The following is a 14,676-nucleotide window of genomic DNA, read 5'->3' as shown; positions in this document are numbered from 1 at the left end:
TCAACTTTGTTTTAAAAGAGTGCTGGATCCTGTGGTGTCAGCAATCCAGAGAGGAGATGAAAACGCACTTCTTAAAATGATGCAGTCGGGGAAAAACCTTGCACAGCCTAACAAAGACGGATGGTTGCCCCTCCACGAGGCTGCTTACTATGGACAAGAGCGCTGCTTGAAGCTGCTGTATAAATGCAAGTATCAGGAAAAAAAGAACTGATCAGATCAAACCACAAAACCATCACAGGGTATAGAGTAACCCATTGAGTCATATCACTCCCTGAAAGATGCAAGCTTGCTTATTCAGCCTATTTTTGTACATGCAAGGAATTTCATGATTATACACATCCCCCCCTCCCAAAAAGGTTAAAGGCTAATGTATTGATTATAAATAGCATTTTCACCATATCTTCTGCCCCTCACCCCCATCCCAGTGGATCATGCATAGCAAGCAGGAGCGCATGTTACCCCAATTAAACATCCTGGTAGCTGTTTTATGGAGAGTTCTCTTGGCAAGTGCTGGAGGTTTCTTTCTGCATGTCCTCTAAACACTTCCTGCCCCGCCCCAGTTTGCATGGCAATAAGCTCTTGTGGTCGCTTTTAATGGGAATACTGTGATCTCACTTAAATGTACCAAAAACGTCGCCGATAACAATGGCAGGAGAGGGTGGTGAACTCAGGCGATCAGACTTCCTAAACTTACTCTGAAAATGTCTTCTAGCACAATTGGAGCAAGAATTTTTTTAACCCTGACGAAAGAATGAGACTTGCAAGTTGTATGTGGGTGGTTAGCTATCACATAAAAGTTTGACACTATTGAGCACAGTGTCTGATGTGAGGATTATTCGTGTACATTACACGCCTCACTAAATATGGATCAACGCTTTCTCCACAGCTTATCCTGGGTTACTTGATCAGCGTACGCTTCAGGAGGAAACGGCGCTCTACTTAGCAACAAATAGAGGGAATCTTGAGTGTGTGCGTTTATTGCTGCAGGCTGGAGCAGAACCTGATATTGCAAACAAAGCGAGGGAGACCCCACTTTATAAAGGTAAGCTGCTTGATTCTCATAGGTCTTGAGTGCCCACAAGTAGACTACTTTTCTAGTTGGAAACAGTGTGTGCCAGGGCCACCAACTTGGACCCCCAACTGTGGGTGCCCAGCGCGCCGTGCACAACGTTGTGACGTCATATGACTTCATGCTGTTGCAGTGTCCACAGGCATGTGACAGCTCCATAAAAAAACTGGGCCACTGCCCGCCACTGCTACCCCAGCCCGCGGTAGTTCAGAAATCAGGGCTGGTTCCAGGTTTGAGAAGGCACTGGGCAAAGTGTCCCCTAGGGATTCTTCTCCTCTGTTAGTGGGTGCTGGTGGGCATATCTGGCCAGGGTGGCAATGCTCTTATTTCAAGCTGCTCTTGAAATAAGAAGATAAAAGGAGTCCTGCTGGATCAGGCCCAAAGTCTAAGTTGTTCAGTGGTTTCGAAACATTTTGGGCCTCTTCCCACTTGGTGGCATAAACTCATCCCTAGTGTCCCCAACCTTATAAAAAGCATTAGTTAGTAGTAGTAGTAGTAGTAATATTATAATAACAATAATAAATTATAATAATATAATAAACTATTATTATTCAGAATAGTGGTTTGCACGACACACTAAGGAAGATAATAACACAACAAAATTCTAAACAGTAAAAATTAATTGTACATTTATTCAAAATTCAATTAAAATTATTTAGCTCAATTAAGTCAACAAAACTGATTAACTTGATCCAGTTATATGAGCTATTCTCTTTTTTCAACATTTTTAATTTTTATTTTTACAAATACAAGAACCATTAAACACTTATCCAGCAGTACATATAATGGTGTTCGTTCTCACCATTGACTTTAGACATAAACTCAGATATTCAGTGTTCAAACATATTGCTTAATGTAGCCTCTCTATTTGTTTGCTCAGACTTTTGCAAGGTATTTGTGCCTTGTCTGGGTTTGTTATGGTTGCTATTCTACTGGTTGCTGCTTTGTTAATCTTTTTTATTATTGTAATTTGCTTTATCCTTTCTGTGTTTTAATTGTACCCTTCCCTGAAATTGCCTTGTGATGAGGAAGAGGCTAAATATACCATCCCTGCCATGTGGTTAGTAGGCTGCTGCCATTTTCAGAGCAGGAAAGAAGATAGGGAAACTCTATACAACAGAGATTTGAGATAATGAAATCAATGGGAGAGGGAGTCATTTTATATCCTGGATATATGGATATTCATCAGAGTTGCAAGTTCATCACTTTGGGAGGGGCTGAAAGTGGTGTGTACATATTTTTTTATAAACAGATAAATAAGGACTTGTTTTTGTGTGAGTATCTGAAGCAATGCCACAATCTTGAATGTTTATTTTGCATGTTTGTGGGGGAAAACATTTGGAAAACAATCCTCTTGTACCCCAAAAAGCAAACAGAAATCTATGAATTCATTTTAAAAATGCAGGAGAAAATATACGTGGGATAAAACGAGGCCTTTCTTGGACAATGAGCAACGTCTTGGTGAAATTGTCCGAAATGAAACTTGTTTTTGAGGCTCAGATACGGAAACCTAAACTTTCTTTTCTTTTTTGTCACCACAGCCTGTGAACACAGGAATGCCGAAGCTGTACAGGTGCTATTGGAGTACAATGCTGACGTGAACCATCGCTGCAATCGGGGGTGGACTGCCCTCCACGAAGCTGTGGCTCGGAATGACTTGGAAATAATAGACCTTTTGGTCAAAGGAGGTGCCAAGGTCGAAAGCACAAATTCCTACGGGCTCACTTCCTTTTTCGTGGCAGCTGAGAGTGGCCACTTAGAAGCCTTGCGATACCTTGCCAAGTGCGGTAAGCAGTATTGCAGAAGCAGGAGCATTTCATGTGCAGCGGCTGAGATATGCAAAACCATCTATTGATTTTGTGTGTTGGGTTTTTCAGTGGCCAGTTCATAATTTTGGATTTGCTTTTTATTCATCCTATACGGCAGTCTTGCAAAGGAAGACAGAAATTCTAATTTCTACAAGTTCTTGTCGAAGGTAGCTTATTGTGCATTGGTTTCCCACACTTTCATAAACTATAGTACAAAGAAGGCAGAACCTTTTCCAGATTTCAAGTGGGAGATTCTGAGGTGATTGAAAGACTCATAATTGAATCTACTCAAAGATGATGATTCACATTTATATCCTACCTTTCTCAGGTGTTCAAAGGAGTGCACACAATTCCCCACACGTGTCAAGCTCTTCACCCAGTGAGCTTCCTGGATCAGTAGGGATTTGAACCTTGATCTCCAAATTCTAGTCCAACCCCCGAGGATACAGAAGTACAGGAATTTATTTAATAATAATAATAATAATAATAATAATAATAATAATAATAATAATTTATTATATATACCCCGCCCATCTGGCTGGGCCTCCCCAGCCACTCTGGGCGGCTTCCATAGAAACCAAAAATACAGTAAAATATCACACGTTAAAAACTTCCCTGAACAGGGCTGCCTTAAGATGTCTTCTGAATGTCAGGTAGTTGTTTATCGCTTTGATATTTTAAGCCTTAAAGGGATAAAACAACAAATTGGGATTTATTATACTCATTAACCATGGAATGTTTAGTGTCTGTTGGCAAAGAAAAATGAAAAACTCTCTGTGTGGTGCTTTACCTAAGCTCCTTAGAGCTTATAGTATAGTATAGTATAGTATAGTATAGTATAGTATAGTGCAGTATAGTATAGTATAGTATAGTATAGTATAGTATAGTATAGTATAGTATAGTACAGTATTTATCCATGGCTTGCTGGCTGGCAGGGACCCTGAACAGGAGGACTCTACGTATATGAAAATGCATGGCCAACTTTTGATTCAGGTCCTACTTGTCCTCCTCTCAGATGTATCTTACAGAGACTTAGCATTTCTCCAAGAGGCAAAAAAAAGGGGACAGAATAAAAACAGTGCTTTACCAGAGACAGGGACAACAATGAGGGGGTTGTCCCTGGTAAAGAGGGGCAGTTGGAGCATATGGGACTGAACGTTGTCATTGACGAATCGCAAGTTCAGTATCTGAATGGTCAAGGGGAAATTGAAGAGTGTCTGAGCTTGGTTTTCATTTCCCATGGACAATTATGAACAAAAAATAATAATCGGAACAAGAATAAACTGCACTACTATTCCAAGCTTTTAAAGCCCCTCTGAGAACCCCTATAATAACTTTATTGCATCTGTACAATGCACAGTGCTTGTCATAAAATAAAGATTCCGTTTCTCTCCCTCATTTAGTTGTATCCCCATGGTGGGCTTTGCAGTTGTGTTGCTAGTTACAGTTGTAAGTACATTAAAGCTTCAAATGCAATGGAAAGACTTTGCCACAAAGGAGCAAGTTTTTCTTCGGCAGACACTTGTGCAACCAATTTCTACACATGTCTGTTTGGAAGCAAAGCTCACCCTGTTCAGGGGAGCTTACTCCCAAACTAAGTGTGGATATTTTTTGTAATCAAGCAAATAGAATTCTGGCACAATAGAATTTCCTAGTACGGGACTAAGGTTGAAATTCCGCAAACACTTACCTAGGAGTAAGTAGAGTTGCCATATTTCTAAAAAGTGAAAATCCAGACACAACAGTTGTTGAGCTTTTCTCTCTTTTTTTTCGGCCAAAGTTTTGCAGCTATTTTTCTTTTTGAAATTCACCAAAGAATCAACACTTCCCAGATATGTCCAGGAAATTCCTGACTTATGGCAGCCCAAGGAGTAAGCCCTACTGAAGTCAGAGACACATATGTCTGAATAGACATTATAGAATGGCTTATTCGTTTTATGTGTATTCATCTAATACACATAACAAAGAGGGAAATTGTGTAGCAAAGGGAAGCAGTGGGTACATCCAGTCTCATTTTACACTGAGTGTGAAGGTATAGATCCAGTAATTTGTAGAAGGTGTGCAAGTTTTTAAACTTTTAATTACTCCACTATATTTTGTTCTCAGAAGTTCCATTTGTTCTGCTATTCATTCATTTGCTTTTCATTTGTTTTCATAACTAATTCAGGTTACTCTGAATTATTTCCATTCATGATTCCACAATTTATTTCAAGGCAAAACCTAGTGAGTCTTTTGTTTTGTTTTTTAAATAAATGTTTATTAGGATTTTACAACACATAAAAATCAAACAAATACATATCAACACAAAAAACAAAAAATACACACTTAGTAAAAAACAAGAAAAAGAAAAAGAATCCACTTCTAAATTTCAAGGTTCTATATCCCTCTTTCCTGACCTCCTCACATCTCCCTTTTTTGTTTTCCTCTTTATTCCGTCAAATTCAGCAAATTCTAACCCTCTTTCACATCTAATTTATAATTATGTACTCCCACTTGTTATATCTCTAATTTCCCCTCTTTTTTAGATCCTTTTTTTAATACCTCTTTTAACCATATCCCAAATGCCGTGTTACCTTTACGTCCCACATCATTTTAACATTCAAACAATTTACTATATTTCTGTAGATAATCCTTGAACTTTTTCCAGTCCTCTTCCATCAACTCTTCTCCCAGGTCTCGAATTCTGCCGGTCATTTCTGCCATCTCCATATAGTCTATCACTTGCATCTGCCATTCTTCCACGGTGGGCAAATCTTGTGTCTTCCAATATTTAGCGAGAAGTATTCTTGCTGCTGTTGTTGCGTACATAAAAAATGTTCTGTCTTTCTTTGGCACCAATTGGCCGACTATGCCCAAAAGGAAGGCCTCTGGTTTCTTAGGAAAGGTAAATTTAAATACCTTCTTCAGTTCATTATAGATCGTTTCCCAGTAAGCCTTAACCTTTGGGCACGTCCACCAAAGATGAAAGAATGTTCCCTCAGCTTCTTTACATTTCCAACACTTGTTATCAGGCAGGTGATAAATTTTTGCAAGCTTAACTGGGGTCATGTACCACCTGTAAATCATTTTCATAATATTCTCCTTTAAGGCATTACATGCCGTAAACTTCATACCGGTGGTCCACAACTGTTCCCAGTCAGCAAACATAATATTATGACCTACGTCTTGCGCCCATTTGATCATAGCTGATTTGACCGTTTCATCCTGTGTATTCCATTTTAACAGCAAGTTATACATTCTTGACAAGATCTTAATTTTCGGTTCTAGCAATTCTATTTCCAACTTTGATTTTTCCACCTGGAAACCAATTTTTTTATCCAAATTATAGGCCTCTCTTATTTGATAGTAATGAAGCCAATCTCGCACTTTATCTTTTAGTTTCTCAAAACTCCGCAACTTCAATTTGTCACCTTCTTGCTCCAGAATTTCCCAAACCTAGTGAGTCTTTTGTTGCCAGAAAGACACTGGTGCTTTTCATCCAAATAACATATCCTCTTCAGGAATTCTACTATTCATTCAAAGCATCACCCTTGCCACATTTCAGACAGGTGGGGAAAGGGGTTGATGCTTAATTTAAAAGGGCACACATCCTTTAAGCTGACCATTGCTTCGAATAGGAGATGTAGCTAAAAGGATCTGACCTGACAAATTTCAGAGAAATAGTACAAAAACTCATGATTTTATAAAAACCACTGTATATTTTTCACTGCTTTTTCTCCCTGTAATCTTTCTCTGACCTGGACAGGCTGTCCCAGACAGTTTCCATTTTTCATCCCAATAGAAACAACTGAAGCTAATACGAACCAAATGTCCCCCGCCCCCCCCCCGCCCCATTCAGATCTCATTTGTTTGAATTCCCATTCATTTTTATAAGTACGTAAGGGGAAATGAGCAAGACTCTTTTCTCTAGTTTGTTTTAGAATGCACACCAATACAAACCTACTTCTGATGAAGATATGAAGCCCTGATCATAATGGCTGCTAAATTCATTGTGTCTGGGCCCCCTCCTCCAAAGGGCATGTCATGGCAAGGGCATGTCATTGCAGCCTTCATTGCGATAAGCATGATGCCTGAATACAAGAATCCTGTGTGTGTTGAAAACCCAGCACTTATGTGGTTTGTGCCACTTCATTGGCATATACACGTCTTAAGGCCCTCTTTTGTTACCTAAATTTCAGGCATAGAGACAGGGCCGGATTTAGGTTTGATGGGGCCTTAAGCTACTGAAGGTAAGGGGGGCCCTTTATATGTCCAGCTGTCATTTGTCAACAACAAATTGTCACTGGTTTTTTTGTTGAATATAGGCTATATGGTAATTTATTGACCTAATAGGTATCTAACAAAATATGTATTTTATCAAAGTAATTGTTGAACTGAAATACAATTAAGAAGAAGTATATTAATAGTGAGCTACAATTTTTTTTATTTTATAGTTTGCAAATGTACATCCAGGTGTTTTTTCCTTTAAATTTTTTTTGGGCCCCAAGAGAGTGGGGCCCTAAGCTATAGCTTGTTTAGCTTATACATAAATCCGGCACTGCATAGAGACATATGCTGTTGATTTCCAGATGTTCCGAAAGTGAGCCTTGCTTTATATTTCTTTCATTTGCAGGTGCTGACATCAATACCCAGGCCAGTGACAAAGCGTCTGCCCTTTTTGAAGCTTGTAAAAATGGACATGAGGAGATTGTGGAGTTTCTCTTGTCCCAAGGAGCTGATGCTAACAAAACCAACAAGAATGGCCTCTTGCCTATTCACGTGGCCTCCAAAAGAGGCTATTATGAGTAAGTTACTTTATTCCTGAGGGTTGTTGACAGATTTGAGCATGTCTGCATAAAGGTTAACAGGGGTTCTTTAAAAAAACCCAACACCATATAAGTTTGTGTATATGAATCCACAGTTACTATGGGGATTGGGGTAGCAATGAATGTACTACAGACAAGATCCAAAACAAGTTGTTCTGTTTAGAATAGTCTCAGTTTGCACTGGGGACATGTTGCCTTCTAAGAAGGCATTTTCTCTGCCATCATCTTCTTTCCAGTAATCTCACATCTAATGCAAAGTTTATCCTCTGTTATTGGAGGGGTTATTATTTTATTTGTTTGTTTGTTTGAAATATTTCTAAGCTGCCATGGAAAGTTTTAACTAGAGGTTGGGTGGCTATCTGTCATGTATGATCCAAAATAAATAGATCCATAGACTTCACTTGCTAAAATCACACAGGTTGATGTGTGGTTGAGATGCTGGTTGAAATGTAATAACCAAACATAATCGTTGCAAGTAAGTTATTGGACTTCGCTCTGCCCAAAATAAAAGTAGATTATTTTACTTTGCAAAGCTCTGTCAATGTAAAACTGCATTGATACATGAGATCAGAATTAGGTTGAAGACCCAATGTTTCTGGATAGTTAAGGATCAAGCACTTGTTAAAAGGTTTCGAGGTGAAAGTATTAAAGAGCTTCCCATCTTTAGCTGCTTGGACAAAATATTTATCCAAGTGGCAAACTTTGCCCCCGCATGGCCAGTCATTTTAATCCCTTTGGTATTCTGAATAACAACACTCTTCACAGTGACCTCTCTTTGTAAGCATGTGGATTTAATACATAATTCTGCAGGAATTCTGCATTCAGACTCACTGCCAGGACACGAAGCCTCCATAATATGAAAAAAGCCAAGGGGATCGTTTCTATTTTTTTTAACTCTTGTTGCTTGACGTTTGTTTATTGTACTTAATGCTCTCACCCTGTTTGGAAGGCTAATGTGAAACTGTATCTTGTCAAATCCATGACCTTAGGCACATATTCTTTAACTCATACAATCATGAATATTTGTAGCTGTGAAGTGATTGGAATTTATTCCTTTCTAGATATAGTATTAATAGATATAGTATTTATTACGTTCTTTATTAGCAGTATGAGACTCAGAAGAGTGGGACCTGATGAACAGTATGATGAACCTATCAATGTAGCTGGGAGAGAAGAAGAATATTAAAAAGCAAATCCGACAGCAGGATCACACTAAAAAGGAGCAGGCGGGCAGTCATGATAACTAGGAATTCCTAAGGGATTATTCACATGATCACTCTGTGCTGGTGTTGTGCAGTGCTGAATCGATTGCCTGAATAGCACTTCCTCACAAGCACAAATTGCCACTGCTAAATTCATGCCAAGCCATGGTTTGTAAGGATGAGCCAGATAACCCTGATTTAGGAATCATACACAAAGTGCAATCTAGTTTGGGAGAAGAGCTGTATGAATTAGTCCTGAATAAGAGAATGTAAGTTTGCAACTTCTAGTGCCATGCCTGTTTACAGAGGAAGATGTGTTTGCATAGTCCACTTGACAAATGCCTTTTAAACTGTATTTTGTTTTGGCATTATTCAGGGCTATAGATTAGCTTTCTAATTTCATAATTATCCACTGCAAGTCTTGGGGAAGGGGTTGACCTATACCGTAGGCCAAGCTTTTGCATAGTGTTGGCTTTTAAGATATGTACTGAACCATCTGTCTCTCCAACATCCAGCAACTGAGAAGCAACTTATGTATATTCTTTACATAGCAGCGACAGTCATGCTGGAATGATTCTCCTTAGACTTTGTTGGTGTAATACTCTTGTTATTCTTAGAGTTGCATGAATTTCCTTTCAGATCAAGGGATGAAGTCCAGATGTTGCTGGACCTCAGCTCCCATCATCTCTAACCACTGGCCATGCTGGCGAAGGTAAATGGGAGATGGAGTCCAACAACATCTGGAGAGCCACAGGTTCCCCATCCCTGAACTAGATCATTCCTTTAAAAAATTGCACCACAGCAGCACAAGGAGCAACTAATTAAAACAACTTCCCCTTACAAGCACCTTTCTTCACAAACCAGGTGGATACATATTGGTGGTAATCTGAAGGTTCTTTGAAGTTGACCCTTCCATCCTACCCCATCTAGTTGCCTGCCATAATTTAGTTTAGATTTACATCCAGAAGAACATGGCTTGCTCTGTTTCAGAGATGCATTTGACTAGGTTCTTTAATACCCATAAAGGTTATGCTTCTTTATGTCCAACAAGGTATCGGTCCCTAACTGGAAAAAAAAAAAAGCCTGCAGTTCCTCTTTAACTCAGCTCTAAGAAGCTTGCTTGAGCAGCAGAATAATCTCAACCCTTAAATGTTAATAAATCCCAGTAGAATCCAGGATGACTAATGCTAGTGCTTGGCAAACTCTCATTTCGGCACTGTGTGTGACTTTTCAGCTATTATGGCTATTACAAAGCATTTGTTAGTGGTGGATGTTTGCCAGCTAAACAGCACCCAGGCTTCCCGCCTTCCAGGGAGCATCACTGCTGGGTGAGGTCAGCCTTTCTGCTTTGAGAAATGATCTGCACATGAATTTCCTCCTGTGGCTTTGATTATTTTCTTCTGATGAGGGCATAATGTCTCGAGAGCATGGATAATGCAAGGCAGGCTGGTAGCTGTTGTTCCGAAGACTTTTCCACTAGTGTTCCTGTTCCAGCTGTTGCCTAGACCTTTCCCCTACTTTAACTGTACATGTTGAACTTCTTCATGCCATAGGCCTGTCTCAAATGGATTTGCTCAATAATGTTTCTGATAGAACCACTCATGCTGCCTGTCTGCCCATCCCACTCTTGAGCACTGGGTGCTTACCTGTTTCAGTCCACATTGTGAAATTACATGCCTCACCCCCCATAAAAACCAATGACGATGCTCATGCAATGTAAGGAGAAATATCAGGGGGAAACCATTCACTACGGCAGCCTATATCAATATAGTTTATAGATCTCATTTAAAAAGAGTGCCACTTTAAGAACAGCACAGGATATAAGGACTGAAAACAGAAGAAAGGGGAGTTGCAAGCTGGGATGGAACAGCTTAGTTTTATTCAGTAAAGTTATCCGAGGTTGGTATGGAGTTTGGCTACACAAGAACAGGCCTTTTCGGTGGTAGCCCTGATTTGTGCAGCGATCTCCTCTTGGAAATGCACCTCGTGTAGACCTCCACTGTTGATCTTTAAAGGACCAGGCTATCATTGCTTATTTACCCAGGCCTTTGGTAGTTAAGTTGGCCTCTGCTGTGGTGCTAATCTTTCAGTGGCGCAGAGAAATACGTTGTGGTGTTGGATGAGCATGATAAGAATTTTTCATTGTACAGTTTTGGGCTCTTGGTTGCTTTTATCCGTATGTATTTTAGCCTTGTATTCAAGGCTAAAGAAAAACACCACCCGTACCCAGCCTTAGCATTCAAGATCATTCCTCAGGTGCTGTGGCCCCCTCTCTCTCCCCTTGCCTTAATAAATCTTAAGCAATCTGAGGGAAGGTGATTTCACTGCTGTTATATATGCCTGCAGCGCCTGTCGTAACAGGACAGCCAGATACTGCTATAGAAGCAATAACTTTGCTGGAAAAGCAAGCTTAAGCTCACGTCTGGCCCTTGATTCATTTCTTGCTAGGATTGTGAAAATGCTGCTCCCGGTCACCAGCCGCACTAGAACCAAACGCAGTGGCATCAGCCCTCTGCATTTGGCAGCTGAATGCAACCGCGATGATGTCTTGGAAGAGCTGGTTGAGGCTGGCTTTGACGTGAACTTCACTCTCTCTCCTGAGCGCTCGCGGCTCTACGAGGACAGGCGCACCACTGTCCTCTACTTCTCCGTTTTTAACAACAACGTTGAAGCTGCTCAGCTGCTGCTTGAGGCTGGGGCCAATCCCAACGTCGACCTCATCAACCCCCTGCTCATCTCCATCCGCCATGGCTGCTTGAAGATGATAAAGCTGCTTATTGACTATGGAGCCAATATTGATGCCTATGTCGCTTCCCATCCAACGACCTTCCCTGCTACCATCATGTTCTCGATGAAGTATCTTTCTCTGCTGAAATTTCTGATGGATCTAGGCTGCGATGCCATCTCTTGCTTTAAATGTCAGTATGGGTGTGGCCCACATCCTCCCATTGAAGCTAAGAGAGACAGGTATCATGATCCCCAGGTGAATAAAGAGCAGAGCATTGTACAGGTGAGTCTACCCTTACTAGCTCGTATTTTCTGTGACATTTGGAGGAGCTGTGGTTATGGCCTTTCCTTAGGAAAGGCTTCAGGTCCAGTCACCAGCTTTTTCATTCTAAAGCAGCCTTCTTCAATCCAGTGCCCTCTGCATGTTTGGGACTATATTTCCCATTAGCGCCAGCCTGCATGGGTAATGGTTAGGGATGATGGGAATTGTAGTCCAAAACATATGGAGGGCAGTAGAATGGGGAAGGCTGGTTTGAAGTATGTAAAGTTGGTCTGGGAAATGCCTCATTCTGAAATTCGAGAGAACCATTACCAGTCTGGGTAACAATACAGCAGAGAGCTAGCTGAGTAATTGGCTGAACAGCATAATCCTATGGAAAAAAGGCAACATGGAAAGGTTAATGATACTTGGTAAAACTCCCAAACTACTGGATGTCAGACGTTTTTGAAACTTCTTATGGGCTCATATTAGATAGCTCATATATATATTTCTCGAGTCAGCCACCAATATTTCTTATTGAATAAGAAATTCTGTTTAATGAATGCAACATCCGTCCATCTTGTGCATTTTGTGCTTTTATGTTGTAATCCACCCTGTGATGTCTGGATGAAGGGTGGTACAGTGGTACCTCAGGTTACATACGCTTCAGGTTACAGACTCCGCTAACCCAGAAATAGTGCTTCGGGTTAAGAACTTTGCTTCAGGATGAGAATAGAAATCATGCAGCAGCAGCACAGCGGCAGCAGGAGGCCCCATTAGCTAAAGTGGTGCTTCAGGTTAAGAACAGTTTCCGGAACGAATTATGTACTTAAACCGAGGTCCCCCTGTATAATGAATTTAATAAATAATAATAATCTTACCAACTTCACAGGATTACGATGGAGATAAGTGAGGTCCCAAGCAGTGTAAAGAAATTTCTAAGACCAAAACATCTTGAAATAATCACATGCCCAGGGAGGTGGAAGCAGAAACTATTCCTGCTTACCTAGGTATTTGGTAGCTGAAGTTCAGGGGAAAATCTGAGATCAGTGGCTGAAATGTTTTGAATTGGAACTGTTTTTATAAAGTTTTAACTGTTTTAGATATATTTTTCTTTCTATAAAAAATGTGGACGGTTTGCTGCCCTCGACTCCTTCAGGAAGAAGGGCAGCATACAAATTCAATGAATGAATGAATGAATGAATGAATGAATGAATGAATGAATGAAAGAGAAATGGGTAATGTTAATAGCATACAGGCAACCCTCGTTTTGTGTGGAGGTCCTGTTCCAGACCCCTGGGCACATTGGTGGAGAGCATGTAAGCCCAGCCCACTCCACCGTGCCCGCCCCATCCCTTTTTGTGACATTTTTGTGACTTTGGGGCTACTTCCAGGTTTGGCACCATCTGCAGGTGTGCAATTGTGCATCATTCGGACACACCCAAATCAGACGTTGCCTGTCTTAGAAGTGGGGCCTGCAGCAGAATGTTGCAGTGTGGAATATTACTGTTCAGAGTTCCAACCAGCTAGCCATGCCCTCTTCCAGGACACTATTTTCTGAAGTTGTTTGTACCTCTGCAAACACTGGGGCTTACCGAAGCTTGCCGATACTTCCCTCTGGTGCATAAATCCTGCTGTTTTGGGCTAAAGTAAAATAGGCATTTGGAGGGTAGGTTTGCTCTCTTAGTACAGTGGTACCTCGGGTTACAGACACTTCAGGTTACAGACGCTTCAGGTTACAGACTCCGCTAACCCAGAAATAGTACCTCAGGTTAAGAACTTTGCTTCAGGATGAGAACAGAAATCGCACGGCGGCAGCAGGAGGCCCCATTAGCTAAAGTGGTACCTCAGGTTAAGAACAGTTTCAGGTTAAGAACAGACCTCCAGAACGAATTAAGCTCTAAACCTGAGGTACCACTGTAAAGTTCTTAACCCGAGGTACCACTGTATGTATGTATGTGTGTGTGTGTGTGTGTGTGTGTGTGTGTGTATATATATATATATATATATATATATATATATATATATATATATATGATGTAACCTTGAGAAGTAATTTATCTGAACGCCACTAGAGGGCATTTAAACTATTTCACAGAGCGTGAAATAAGAGCTGTTAGCAGCAGCAGCGCAATTTGTTCTTGTTTTCTTCCAGAATCACACTTCATACATCTGCAGAATACTTATTTTACTTTCAGGGCAATCTTATTGGGAGATGCTTCTGTTAATATGGAATTTAATATCTAGAACAATATTTTCTCATGATGATGCTGGTTTGTTTGGAGTTGGGTGCTGCAATGTGCCAGGCATAGCTGCAATGTTCAGATTTTCTGCAGCCTTGCATTTTCCATTATGAATCCATTATGAATGCATGTGGGCAAATCATAGAGTCAGCACTATGCAGCAGAAACAGGGATGGGGAAACCTGAGGCATTCCAGGTGGGTGGACTACAGCTCCCTTTGGCCCTGCTGGCTAGGGCTGATGTGGGTTGGGATCAAACAACATGTGGAGGGACACAAGTTCCTCATTCCTGAATGGAGTGAAGGACGAGGAACAAAAAGTTATTTAGGCTATGCATTTCAGAGTTTCCTATGACCAGACACACAATACAGGAACTTACAGCCACTGTCAAAGGCCGCCCACGAAGGGCCACATTTTAGAGTTGATCTGCACAGCACACAAATTGAGGTAATAGAATTCTAGATTTTGGGGACTGGCCGAGATGACTGACAGAATCCGCGACCAAGGAAAAGAGACGGTGGAAGAAGATTGGAAGAAATTTAAAGTTTATCTTAAGAACTGTTG

At 40.7% G+C, this 14,676-nt stretch overlaps 1 protein-coding gene across 2 annotated transcripts in view; it reads left to right on the top strand.

Moving 5' to 3' along the window:
- Nucleotides 1-14,676, top strand: part of ASB2 (ankyrin repeat and SOCS box containing 2) — a 29,707-nt gene that overhangs the window by 10,350 nt on the left and 4,681 nt on the right. For both annotated transcript variants that reach the window (XM_083614579.1, XM_083614580.1), the window contains 5 exons: nucleotides 19-185; nucleotides 887-1,042; nucleotides 2,611-2,856; nucleotides 7,490-7,661; nucleotides 11,333-11,894. In XM_083614579.1, the coding sequence (XP_083470705.1) occupies nucleotides 19-185; nucleotides 887-1,042; nucleotides 2,611-2,856; nucleotides 7,490-7,661; nucleotides 11,333-11,894 (1,303 nt within the window). The remainder of the gene's footprint in view (nucleotides 1-18; nucleotides 186-886; nucleotides 1,043-2,610; nucleotides 2,857-7,489; nucleotides 7,662-11,332; nucleotides 11,895-14,676) is intronic.

Source organism: Podarcis filfolensis (assembly GCF_964270895.1).
Source record: "Podarcis filfolensis genome assembly, chromosome: 1".
Taxonomy (NCBI): Eukaryota; Metazoa; Chordata; class Lepidosauria; order Squamata; family Lacertidae; genus Podarcis; species Podarcis filfolensis.
Note: the sequence above shows the minus strand (reverse complement) of the source record. Positions and strands in the feature narration are given on the sequence as shown.